The sequence below is a fragment of the Lycium ferocissimum genome, chromosome 4, assembly GCF_029784015.1.
Source record: "Lycium ferocissimum isolate CSIRO_LF1 chromosome 4, AGI_CSIRO_Lferr_CH_V1, whole genome shotgun sequence".
NCBI classification, from domain to species: Eukaryota; Viridiplantae; Streptophyta; class Magnoliopsida; order Solanales; family Solanaceae; genus Lycium; species Lycium ferocissimum.
Genome location: NC_081345.1, coordinates 39,082,984 through 39,097,708, shown reverse-complemented (window position 1 = coordinate 39,097,708; position 14,725 = coordinate 39,082,984). Strand labels below are relative to the sequence as shown.

The following is a 14,725-nucleotide window of genomic DNA, read 5'->3' as shown; positions in this document are numbered from 1 at the left end:
CCGCTGAGCCTCAAAATCAAGGAAGTCTAGGCATATTCAAAATCTAGATTAGAAATCATGAAGATCGATACCTATATTGCTATCATTCAAATTAGGTCAAAACCACTCCTAGAATTTGGGGAAACGGGGCCCACAAGGACAAAACGGGAAATTCGGGGGTAAAATATCTAATTAAACACTAGGTGATCAATACCCATCAACCAATTTCTACAATAACTCAAGGATTCATCCAATTTCAAAATCCAAGCAAAACCCCCAATTTTGGGTATAAACTCAAACTCTTAGAGCCTGTTTGGAAAGCCACTTGGTAATTGGAATTGGTGTAATTACTACCCTAGTAATTACAATATCAGTAATTACACAAAGATTGTAATTACAATGGCCCGTTTGTTTGACATAATGTAATTACGGTGTAATTACAAGTGTACTGCTTGGTTGCACAAGTGTAATTACACATTTAAAAATAAAATTTAATTATAAAAATTTTAAAATTAATATTTAAAAATATGTGCCTTATAAATGATATTAAATTAGTTATCTAATAATACATTGCTTCTTGAAAATATGTTAATTAGTAATCATACATTTGTAACTAATATTGTAAAAAATAATTGATTTATAATTTCAAATTAATAATATTTAAATTTTAATTGATTATAAAACTTAAAAGCATACCTTTTTGCGAAACATCACGGGATTGATCTTTGACAAAAAAGAATATTATAAATATAATGCCATAACACTATTTAAATGTTTGACAATAATTCTATCAACTGTAAGTGAAAAGTAAACAACATGCAAAGTGAAATAACAAATCAATAGTACTAAAGCAAATATTTTTAAAATAAAAAATATAACCTAAATTCAAATTTCAAAAGAATTTTTTTTAACATAATACTCTTATGTCAAATTCCAACGTTACATAAGTATGTTTCAACGTAACATAAGTAAATACTCCTATAATTCAAAAGAAAAGGAAAATATAAGTCTATAACCTCATTCACAACGAAATTCTACTTTAATAACGTCACTTATTACATGTCAAGTTTGTTAATGACTCATTCTTTATAATATTAAGAGATGTAGTTTCAAAAATTAGAATATTAACACTGTTATGCCAAATGAATAAAATAAAAAACAAAAAAAATTGAGCAATTACATGGAACCACAAGAAGTAAATCATAGTCGAATGAAGAAAGAAAATGAAATATAAATTCTATAAAAGAAAATATATTTTAAAAATACAAATAAAAAAGAAATTAAATAATAGAAATAAAAAATAAATTAGAAAAGAAAAGAAATTAAAATAAAATTAAAAAGAAATTAAATATTAGAAATAAAAAATAAATTAAAAAAGAAAAGAAATTAAAATAAAATTAAAAAGTAACACTAATGATCAAAACCCATCAACCAATTTCTACAATAACTCAAGGATTCATCCAATTTCAAAATTCAAGCAAAACCCCCAATTTTGGGTATAAACTCAAACTCTTAGATTTAAGAATCCACTACTAATAATGGAAGATATATGATTAACAACCTTAGATACATCATGATCTAGCATAAACCCAATCAATTTCATCATTTAAAAGCCTAGGTAGAATATCTATTAAATCTACATTTTATCTTCCATTACTAAGGAACTAATAAGTAAAGAGGAATCCTAAGATGATTAGGAATAATGAATTATTAAGGAGATTAGAAGGACTTATCACCAAGAATTTTCCCCAAAAATCCTCTAGCACAGTTCCCAAGAGCTCAATTTTCATAATGGTGATAAATGATAGACTAAGGGCTTTTAATACACACTTAATGAAGATAACAGGCCCGATACCATTACGGCGGCATCGGGACCGCCCCGACGTCCTCTCAAACCATCGGGATGGTCATGAAAAAATGAAGCTTGGCCGCCCAGCGACTATCCCACCGCTATGGCGGCGCCGGGATTTGGAGAGATTGTGCCGCCCGGGCCGACACCAAAACCGAAATTCTAAATATTTTCCAAATCTCAACCGAAATCCCGAGGCCATTTGCTCACAAATCACATACACAGACCCACAAAAAAATACACTACGAACGCACTCGTGAGCTCGAAATTCCCAATAGAGGTCTCGTTGACCGAGTCAACCCCCGATATCTCAATTCCAACTTCCCAACCCAAGGCCCAAAATGCATTCAAGTGTATTGGGAAACGAACCAGATATACACACAAGTTATAAACGAACATTCGAACCTCTCGGAATCGACGGATTTTCGAAAAAGGTCCGTTTACCCAAAAGTCAACCTTCAGTCAACTCTTTTTTGTTTTAAGCCCAAACTTCACAAAAGGTCACCCAAATCAAATCTAGACACCTCGGGAAGCATATCAACGGTCCCATCGGGTCCAAAGTGAGCTAACCAAGCTCGGAAAGGGGCGAAAGTGCCGGAAGGAGTATAATGACCAAACGGGTCATTACAAAAATAGACGTGAGCCAAACAAAAGTTATTTTTGAACTCTCTAATTTTGTTTTATTTATAAAAACTCCTCTTTAAATTTTGGCATAGTACCTCGGGACTAGTTCTTAACTGGCCACCGCATTATATAGTGCATATCTGAACTATTTTATGTCCTAATTACCTCCTAAACTTGTTAGTTTGATAGACTTCCTAGATCACTTATGCGCGGAAGTTATTTTCCTTACAATAACTTCATATTACTTACTTCAACTAATACCTCACTCTTCACTTTGTAACTTTGTTCATATTGCCTGAAAGAACTTTTCAAGCAAATATTTTCATAAAAAATGATTTTCGTCATTACCAAACACACCCAGGGGCGGATTTAGAGGGTGGCAAGGGGCAAAAAATTATATTGTACATATAGGGTAAATTTTTTGTGTTTATGTAAATATATATTAACTTTTGAATATCCTGAACAAATGCAAAAAGTTAACTCAAGCGGTTCAGGGTGTTCAAAATTATCCCTAGTGTCCTAGGTTCAAACCCAAGGACTACATTATTTTTATATTTAGCTTTTATTGTTTTTTCCCGAATTTTGAATCCGCCACTGAACACCCCTAAATTGTATGCAATTCCTTCACCTATGCGCAATTCCAAACGGAAAACCATAGCCAATGCCTATGATTTCTGTAGCCGCTCTCTCAACTCCCTATATCTTTATCTATTAATTAGCAATACTTAAATTCGAAAAGGAAAAACAGCATTACTTCATTAATTAGGAATTGCTACTAGTATGTGCTTACGTGGAACCCAGAGCTCGAAAGTATTTACTCGCACCTAATGCGTAAAGCAATAAGTGCTTGACAATTGACATGTGCTATTTATATAAAATGATTACTTGATACATAGTTTGAATATAGGATATTTTTCATGAGTTAAAAGGTTTACAAGATAATGTTATTTTAAGAAAAACCAAGGAAAAGAAAAAAGGTATTCACATTCGATGTTTACATCAAATGACATTATAGTAACATAATTTTTTTTTTAAAAATAGATTGAGATGTATTCATGTTAATTAATGGATCATGGTTAAGTGAAATAAAAATATATAACAAAGTCTCATGTTAAGTGTTCATTAGATTCGAGTAAATATCGGAACGTGTGTGTTTTTTGTTTTGGAAGAAGAATGTATTGTCCTCATAATATTAAATTAGGTAATTTACTCGCGTTTCGCGCGGTCATAAATAACCTCATTAAGCTTAAGGTAAATTTGGATAAAACTAAAGATATGATAAGAACATTTGAACAAAATTTAGATGATTTGGCATTATTATATATCTTAAGAACTGTAAATATATAATAAAAAGTCTTGATGTTCGATTAATTTTGTCTTTTACATATTTTATGATCCGTAACATTTGTTTATTAATATAATTATCTTCTCAATATTAATGAAAAGTATAGATTAATTTTAGAAAAATATACTCTTTATAAAGAATTTCATGATGTGAAAATTTTCAAAAATCATTACCGAATAAGATTAATAGTAAGTTTGAATAAGTCGGACTTGTCGATAAACAATACAAAAGAATTTTGACTAAAAACTAAGTCAATGACAATCTTGATCGGAAATTGCTAGGCACAATCTTATTATGATAATCTTCACCCTTCAAGTCATTATTTGAGTCATAATATTAGTTTGATTCTTCGGCTAATAACAAAATGAAAAAAGAAAAAAAAGGAAAAAATAAAGCAAAATACCAATACAGAGTACAAAGATTAAGAAGACAAATAGATTGCGTATGGTAAACAATTGTGATTTACTCTCCCAAAATAAAGGTCTATCATTAATTTAGAAAATACATACGTCAACGTTATTATTCTAATAGATGAAGAGACAGGAACTGCGAGGACATGATCACCATCTTAAGAATTTATCGTTTAGGAATGGAGTTAATCATTTTGTACTATTGGAGGGCAAAATTTTTAATTCCTAAATTCAGGAAAGAACTATTATTCTAGAAAGAATGACATTAATAAGCCTCGCAGAATGATACATCTCTCGTACAAACACTTTCATGAGACATGAATATAGTTAACAAAAATAACATGTGATTTTGAAACGGAAAACTCGTCGAAGCTGTTTGAATATTGAAATAATGCCAAAGAAAAAAGGTGAACTTCTCGGCACAAATTTATCTGTAATTATGTTGGGAGCAACTAATCCTACTCAATCAATGAGAGTCACAACAGAATGCTTCTAGCATGCCAAAGCAACAAAGATTTTCTGCAATCAACTAACTCCTCAGAAATAAGAAAAAACCAAATAAACATTTGCTTGGATAACTTCATATTTTTGGAGTAATTCACGTTATTTGCACACTTTATAATGTATAGTTTACTATATATTATCAATAGAGTATATTGAAGTTTTATCTATTAAGAAATTCCAAGAACTATTAACAGTAAAAAAAAAAAAAAATCGCTTATGATTGCTTAGAAAAAGTTTGAAGTATTATCAGTTGTAAACCCATTTAAAGCATGTTTGTATGAAAGAAAATTATTATTACGTTAGATATAATAACAAAGATTAAAGGAAGAAAACTTAGTGAGTATCCACATAGCATTTGAAAATTATAAAATGTCAGTTAATAATAAACCCAAAAGTAATATTGTTAAAATTCTAAAAGTAAAAAGAATGATTATTGTCTAACAGTTGATCATCATGCTCTTGACTAATTTTACAGACAAAACTTTTCAAAATTATTAAAGCATTAGTTAACAAATTAAACTTAGAAGAGAAGGAACAAAAACTAATTTTGTTTAAAACCTAAAAATAAAATATAATTACCATCTAATCTAACAATTTTAGTTTCTTTTTCTCTCAGATTAAGATGAGACGTGTACTCTTCTAAATTTTTGCATTGAATCCCTTCTAAATACTAGTGATGGGTATGAGTTATCTTCTAAATTCTGACATTGAATCCATTCTAAAATTATGGATATGGGATTTCAATCATCTACAACAAGCACAAACAAAAGTCTTAACTACCTCAAGTTACCAAAAAGCTACAACATAGCTGGCGGTTGAAAATGATGTTTATTAACTTATCTCTTCTTAAGCTTTTACTACCTCACACTCACTTATCGTCTAAAAAGAACTAATAATTCAAGTAATTCCCAGTAGCTGATTTCCTCGATCTAAAACAGAATATTATTAAAGTTTGTGATGTGATGAGTGATATTATCTACTTTTTTAAATCAAATTTAAGTTATTTGGTTATATAGTGTAAAAAAAAAAAATCTCTATAAATATCATATAGCCTATTGTAACATATTAATCTCTCAAATTATCACATTACATGTCAAGTTAGAACTACAATTTTTTTTTTGCCTTTTACTTAATTTTTAAAATTAAATATTAATTAAATTTACGTACTTTCATAAAAGAATGAAATGTTGCTTTACCTTACATAATGGAACGGTTACAACTTTATCAGTAGTTGTGATAATTAAAGTTCTAAAGGTTCAGTAACCGCCGCTTCTAGTGACAAAATAGAATGATCACATTTGTTCACTTTTCTTAGTTTGGACCTTCTTTTATCACATTCTTCCCTGCCAAAGTTGCTATGGAGTGTGTCGTTATATCATACGGTAAATTCTCTCCACATTTACAAATTTGGAGATAACGACACACTCCATAGCAACTTCGGCAGGAAAGAATTCATGTGGTAGAAGAAGGTCCAAACCAAGGGAAGTGAACAAATGTGATAGGTGAGATTAAAAAAAAAACAAAAGTGATCATTCTATTTTGTCACCGGAAGCGACGATTACTGAACCTTTAAAACTTCAATTATCATAATTATTGATAAAGTTGTAACCGTTCCATTATTTAAGGTAAAGCAGCGTTTCGTTCTTTTACGAAAGGATGTAAATCTAATTAATATTTAATTTTAAAAATTAAGTAAAAGGCAAAAAAATGACAAAAAAGATAAATGTCTTTCTAAGTTTTTGAGGCATGCCACGTCACCGGGCCTATGACGTGGAATTATATAGATATTAGTCTAGTTGCCCGCACTTCGTGCGGTCGTAAAAAAATTTAAAAATGATGGAAATCATAAATTTATGTTTAAAATATTTAAAGGAAATAATTTGGGACAAAAACCGTATGTTAAATATGAAAATACCAATCTAAATTGGTATATGAAAATTTGAATAAGAAAACCATATTTAAAAACCAAGCATTATTTTAGTGGAGGAGAACACTTCAAAATAAGAGAAAAAATTCACAGAAAATGAGAAAAAATTAATATGATATATAAAAAATTCGCATCTAAAAGTATTAAATTTTACTACAATATATATATGATGAGAAATTTAACAAAGATCCAAAAAATGTTAAATAAAGAAAAAAGTTTCATGGCAATCTAGCTAAAATATTTGATGAAGCCAATAATTTAGAAATAAAGAGTTTAAATATATAACCAACAAATCCGACCAAATTGCAAATACTATTTATATATATCCACACAATAAAGTGCAAAGCCTCATAATTATAATTTTCATAAATTGAGACTATGAGCTTGCAAAAGTTACTTTGAGTCATAACTTATATATTAGTTAATTACTTTTGAAATGAAAGTGAAAAAGGAAGAGGCAATTCATATCCATTCAAACTAACCACTCCCTACTTTCCTTTCTTTGGTGTCCAGCGAGAAGTTTGCCATAGATTTAGCGTCGATTTATCTAAATTTTGTATTGTTGAAAAATGACTTCAACTTGATTAAAATATATATATATATATATATATATATATATATATATATATATATATATAAAAGAAACTCAAAATGCATAGATATGCTATCCAAAGAGAGGACATTAAGCTTATTTATGGAGAGGAAAAGTAAGAGCTTGATGCAAAGCGCTAATCCTCCTTCATCATCACATTCAAAAGGAGAATTTTTGGACAAAGAGATTATCATATATATTATGGTAAAAGTAAGTTAAACATCCACATATCTTAACCAATAATATAGCAACAATGGAAAAAGATGCTTAGTTTTAAAATCGCACGCATAAAAATACTGATAAGATGAAATGAGGTCTTGCCTTATGTAGAAGCTTCAAATAAATCCCCATGCTCTACCAAAGCCTGCTTCCTACTTGTAGCTCAAATGAATGTGAGAAAATTGATGCAAACCAATATAAGCTCCACGACAAAAAAGATTTTTTTTTCTATTACAAAGATATATGAAACCAAACACTAACATAACTCAAGAGATCAAATGACTGTCTGCGCAGTAGAAGATCAATATTTGATATTCATATGTTGAGTATGTGTATATATGGTAGTGTTCACAATTTAATGATGAAAGACTCTCCGTTTTGATTTTTCTTCCGTTGCAACGGTAGGTAATCACCATATAAATTGATTTTTTTCTTAAAAAAGTAGTGTGGTTATTGAGAGTGTGTACATATAGCAGTAGCACTTGCAAAAATGTAAAATTTAAGTAATGCATCAATACAACAACATAATGCAGAATAGGAATTTAATTAGCATTAAGGTAATTAACGTTACGTGAGTGGATTCAAGCTAAACGGTAAATTGGGCTTTATTAAAAAGGGGATTCGTGCGCATTCCTGTCAATATGGATAAATGGAGATTTCCTAATTTTAGGATTAGGAACAAAAAGATCAAGGACATCAAATACTCTGATGTGGTTCCTCATGTATAGTCTAATCTTATACTCTTGGAAGCTTAACTACGATCGAGAGAGTCGTAATCCTCTCGTTTAGTGACCTTTGGTCCTAATTTTTGTATTTTTTTTAACACTAAGCCTTGGTTAGCGAGAATGTGAAGCAAAGGGAATGTCCTTTACTTTACAAACTGTATATGAGGTTAGGCACTTGAGCGCAAGTATTCTCCTTTTGGTTATTAATATACAAGGTAGGGGTCCGGCCTAACCCCCCACCCCGAAGGTGGCTTTAAATTAAAAAATAAAATAAAAAATGAACCACCGTTTTTATTCCATGTTAATCAATGAGTAGCCATAAGTTGTGCATTATTGAGCACAATTATTAAGAGATAATTAGATTTTTTTTCATTTTATAATTAGAGAAAAGGCCAAAAGAAGGAGAAAAAAGATAAATAGAAATTCAATCACATTTGCCTACGCTAAATTTTTTTATATTATATATAGATATAGATTGGTCCATGCACGTTAAATTCCATGCCGCTATAAAAGCTTATATGAATGTCACGCCATTTTATAACAACCTAATGTAGGTTATGCCAAACTTATATTCAACTGGAGGCGAATTAAAAAGAAAATGTACTATATTGGCTATGCTATATATGAAGTGGTCCTGTATGAACTACTACTAAGAGCCTGTTTGGAAAGCCACCTGGTAATTGGAATTGGTGTAATTACTACCGTAGGCGATAGTAATTACACAAAGATTGTAATTATTACGTGCGCATTACAAGTGTAATTACGTTAGTTTAATTTAAAAAATAAAATTTAATTATAAAAAAATTTAAAATTAATATTTAGAAAATATGTGCCTTTATAAATGATATTAAATTAGTTATTTAATAATACATTTTTTATTGAAAATATGTTAATTAATAATCATATATTTGTAACTAATATTGTAAAAAATAATTGATATATAATTTCAAAATTAATAATATTTTAATTTTAATTGATTATAAAACTTAAAAGCATAAGTTTTTTGTGAGAACATCATGGGATTGGATGTTTGACAAAAAAAGAATATTTATAAATATAATGCCATAAAACTATTCAAATGTTTGGCAATAATTCTATCAACTGTAAGTGAAAAATAAACAACATACAATGTCAAAATAACAAGCCAATAATACTAAGGCAAATATTGTTAAATTGAAAATATAACCTAAATTTAAAATTCAAAAGAATTTTTTTTTAACATAATACTCTTATGTCAAATTGTAACGTTACATAAGTAAGTTTCAATGTAACATAAGTAAATATTCCTATAATTCAAAAGAAAGAGAAAATATAAGTCTATAACCTCATTCACAACGAAATTCTATTCTGATAATGTCACTTATTATATGCCAAATTTTTAAAAAATTAGAATATTAACACGATTAATGAATAAAACAAAACCTAAAAAGAATATGAGCAATTACATGGACACATTTGGAAATGAGAAGAAAGGAAATTATATAAATTCTATAAAAAGAAAAGTATATTTTAAAAATACAAATAATTAAAAAGTAAAAATAAAAAAGAAATTAAATAACAGAAATAAAAAGAAATTAAAATAAAATAAAAAAGAAATTAAATAATAGAAATAAAAAATAAATTAAAAAAGAAAAGAAATTAAAATAAAATTAAAAAGAAATAGACTAAAAAGTAACCCTGTAATTACACCCAATTCTCAGTCCCCCCACCCCCTCTCCTCCCCTTGAGAATTGGAGAGTGTAATTACACCCTCTCAATTACACCCAATTGCCACCTATTATAATTACTGTCAAACAACAAACCTAAACTCGTAATACACCCAATTCCAATTACCTAGGTGGCTTTCCAAACATGCCCTAAGTGTACATAACTGACAAGTTTTAAATGACATTAATTCTACCTCTTAAATAACTAGTTTTAACTCGGATAACAATTCCATACACAATATATAATCCCTAGAAGTCCCTAGAAGTCAGAAGAATTCGATATAATGGATCATCATAAACTGTACTTAACTAACAAGTTTTAAATGGCATTAATTCTACCTTTTAAATAACCAGTTTTAACCCGGATAACAATTCCATACACAATATATAATCCCTAGAAGTCAGAAGAATTTTATAGAAAAAATTGCATACAAAATCCCTATGATGTGATTACGGTCTTTCAACTTCATATTACAATTTAGAATTTACAAGAGGCAAACGATATAATGGATCACCATAAACTGTCATTTGATATTTGTCTAACAAAATTACAAATATTGTGTAACGTACTCTTTAATTTTATAAGGAAAACCAAAATCATAAAATGTGAGAAAATCATATATATATATATATATATATATATTTTTATATATATATATATATATATATATATATATATATATATATATATATCAGTCACTAATTAAAAGTTTTAAACTATAAGTAACTATTTATAATAACTGTGATTATTAATCTGGAAAGGAGACAGGTAATTAACCTACAATGTAACATATTAACATATATTCTATTAGGACCAATTTATGTGACATATATTTTTCTTTTTAATGGCCCAAGAGAGAATATCATACTTTGTTATTTAAAACAACTTCACGTTAAACTTCTTATTTACCTTTAATGAGATTATTTATAGCCCAACAAATGTCAATGACTGATTTTACACCATACAATACACATTATTTTCTATTATATTAGTATTTTCTATTATATTAGATATATTAGACTATTATATTAGATTAGTATTAGTTAGTGCTCCCGACTTATCTTTCTTTCTATCTTAAACTTCGATGATATATGGACACATGGAGTACTACTCCAATGTATACAGAGTTTATGTTATATCCAAAGTTTTTTTTTTTAATATAGTACTATTGTCTATATATATATATGTGCTAACTGGCTATAAACATCTAGGGTACTTAGGCCCAATAAAGTTTTTTTTTTGAATTATTAATTTGACATTTTGATGATATATGCCGTGTGGTAGATGAAAATAAATGGAAATCTGATAGTCCATTTCTTAAAACACGAGGATTTGAATATTTAGAGCATTATGAGAAGAAGCAACCGAAGTTTAATTATTGATCTATACCTAACACCAAACCAATATATATATATATATATATATATATATAAATGATAGAAGCATGCACTGCAAGGTAGTGAATATCTACAATTGGCTAAAATGCCGCTACCCACAATATTTTCTTTTGCGATCCTCTTATTCCTCTCTATTGTCATTTTGCGTCCCATTTTTTCGAAATTACTATCAAAAAGTACCCATAACCATGGCCATTGTCCCCCGTCCCCGCTGGCTTTGCCCGTAATAGGCCATCTCCATCTCCTAAGTCCGAATATTCATCGTAGTTTTCACAAATTATATTGCCGTTATGGTCCTCTATATCAACTTTATATCGGACGTCAATTATGTTTTGTAGCTTCCACACCTCAACTAGCAAAAGAATTCCTCAAAAATAACGAACTCGTCTTTTCATCACGCAAATGTTCACCCGCTGTGACACTACTAACGTACGATGTTTCTTTCGCATTTTCGCCCGTGGGGTCCTACTGGAAATTCATTAAGAAATTATGCACTAGTGAGCTCTTGAGCACGCATAATCTCAACAATTTCAGGCCCCTTAGGGCTATAGAAGTAAGGAGATTTGTACAAACTTTGATGAATAATGCGGAAAATGGCGATACGGTGAATTTGACGAAGGAATTGTTGAAATTGACGAGCAATATTATTTCAAGGATGATGATGAGTTCTCGGTGTTCGGAGAACGATAAGGAAGCTGAGGAGGTAATACAAGTTGTGACTGAAGTGACGGAGATTTTTGGAACGTTTGATGTTGCTGATGTTATAGGATTTGGTGGGAGGTTTGATTTTCAAGGGATAAAGAAGAGGGCACGAAATACTCATAGGAAATATGATGCTTTGCTTGAGAAGTTTATAACCGGAAGGAAAATGTTAAGAAACAGCAGGAAAGTGGAAGAATTAAAAGATGATGGTAAGGACTTGCTGGATTTGTTGCTTGATATTATGGAGAGTGAGACATCTGACGTTAAAATAACGGGAGATCACATAAAGGCATTGATCCTGGTAAGCAGGGGTGTACAAAGTAAACCGACAAACCGCACTAAACCGATAAACCGAGTCAAACCGAGAAAAAAAACCGACTAGTGGTTTGGTTTGACTTGGTTTGGTGTTGGAAAAAAAAGCACGATAATTGGTTTTGGTTTTGGTTTTTTTAACTAAAAAAAGTCAAACCGAACCAAACCAACCCGACATTACACGTATTCAATTTTTAAAATATTTTATACATAAAAATATTTATTTGTAAAGTAATTTATAAATATTTCTTAAATTTTTTCGTAATTTTTTATCTATTATCATATTATTCAAGCTTGAACTTAGAATTTTGAATGTCAATAAGTTTTATATCCTATGGATGTTAGTAACTCAAATAAAGTCCAAACCAAAACCAACTCAACACTAATCCTAATAAAAGAAATTCAATTTACCACTAGAAATGACAATAGTGTTGGATATCTATTCTTTAGTTTTGCATAATTGATTTAGAGAGTAAAAATACATAACTTAAGTTTTTTTCTTTGTCATATAATTAATACTTATTTTAGCATGACTTAGTATTTTTAGATTATGGTCATTTTCTTTTATGGCTTGTTAATTAGCAATATTTATTTTAACCGATTATATTAGCTTTTGTTGAATATTTTAATACAATGTCATCACTCTTCTCACATTTTGTGTTATTTTCTTAAGAAACACCTTAATTATATAATTGTTTCTTACTAGGACTAAGAAATATTTAAAGTAAAAGTTATATGTTTTGTATCAAGACTATTCCGAAAAAAAAAATCCAAAAAATTCGAGAAAACCGAACAACCCGAACAACCCGAGAAAACCCGAGGTTGAAAAACCCAAATTTTATTGGTTTGGTTTGGTGTATAAATTTTAAAACCCGACGCAATTGGTTTGGTTTGGTGTTTAAAAAATCCGAACCAACCCGGTCCATGTACACCCCTACTGGTAAGTGTTGCGTTCTAAATTTTATTGTTTGATTATTGCATCTTTGTTAATATATTGTTTTACTTTACTCCATAGATTGTGATTGTTAGGCTAGAGATGCGTCTAAGGGGGTGTTCGGTATGGAGGAAAACATTTTCCCAGAAAATGTTTTCGAATTTTCTCATGTTTGTTTGGTCAAAAATTTTGGAAAACATTTTCTTTAGGAAAACAAGTTCCTCATAAATGGGGAAAATGACTTCCATAGGGAAAAACAAGTCCACAAGTGCATTCCACCAACAACCCAACCCACCCTCAACCACCAAACCCCAACCACTCCCACCACCCCACCCTCACCCAACTCCCACCCCCAACTACCAAACCCTAACCACTTCCGCAACCATGTACCACCCCACGCCCCAATCACTCCCACAACTCATGCACCACTCCCCCCACACCGCACCCTACCCCCACGCACACCCTACCCCCGCCGCCCCACCCCTACCCCCCATCCCAATTTTTTTTTTAATTTTTCTTTTGGGTTTCTACACCACCACATCCCTCCCCCCCACCACCACCCCCACTAAACCCACCCCCAACCACTCCCCCACCCCGCACCCTACCCTCACCCACCCTATCACGACCCAACCCCGTAGGCCGTGACTAGTGCCCGAGCTGGGCACCCATACGCGCTCAATAACCAAATTCGCATACATACGACTCATACATTTATAAATATCAAACGTGGCTCCAACTGACGCACACAAACATATATACGCACGAAGCGTGCGTCGTCATAATATACATAACGTATCAAGCATACATACACGCGGTACCGATAAGTACGTACTACGGACGGGCCGCCCAAACACAAACCACATAACGCGTCCGAACAAAACCGTACATAACCTACATCTATGTCTACGTACCTCTATTGAACAACGAATCATATTGACGACGGCCCCGCCATACCCCCCCCCCCCCCCGAATACACAAACACATATACAACGGAAGAACATATATACCAAGGCGTGGGCTCCGAAACAAAAGGGAGCGCTCCAACAAAGAAAGTAGGTATCCTAGACCGGCGGATCACCGAACCGCGCGTGCGGCCTGCGGGCACGAACGCGGCCCAAGAAAGGGGGTCGGTGATTTAAATATGTACTGAGTATGCGAAGCATAAAGTACGTAAAAACGAGATCGTAACTGAAGCAAAGAGTACAGAAAGTGAGCATAATAACCCGAATACCAAAGTACTCACATCTAACATACAAATCATACATAAGGGGTCCAGAAGACAAATAGGATAATCAGAATGCCAAAAGGCTTTGCTTTCTTTTGAAAAACATTTCTGTCTCATATATACGGAAAATCAAACATATCATAGGAGCTGACAATTAACCGAATGCCGAGGAACGTACGGCCCGATCCATAAATAATACGATAATGCCGAGGAACGTACGGCCCGATCCATATATAATACAATAACCATAAACATACCGTAGCGCATCATAACA

The 14,725-nt window shown here is 31.2% G+C and overlaps 1 protein-coding gene across 1 annotated transcript in view; it reads left to right on the top strand.

The window, feature by feature from the left end:
* Positions 1 to 11,855: 11,855 nt before the first annotated feature.
* The window catches only part of LOC132054026 (cytochrome P450 93B2-like), a 3,588-nt gene continuing 718 nt past the window's right edge, over positions 11,856 to 14,725 (top strand). Inside the window, exon 1 of the mRNA XM_059446108.1 lies at positions 11,856 to 12,281. Within this exon, the coding sequence (XP_059302091.1) occupies positions 11,856 to 12,281 (426 nt within the window). The remainder of the gene's footprint in view (positions 12,282 to 14,725) is intronic.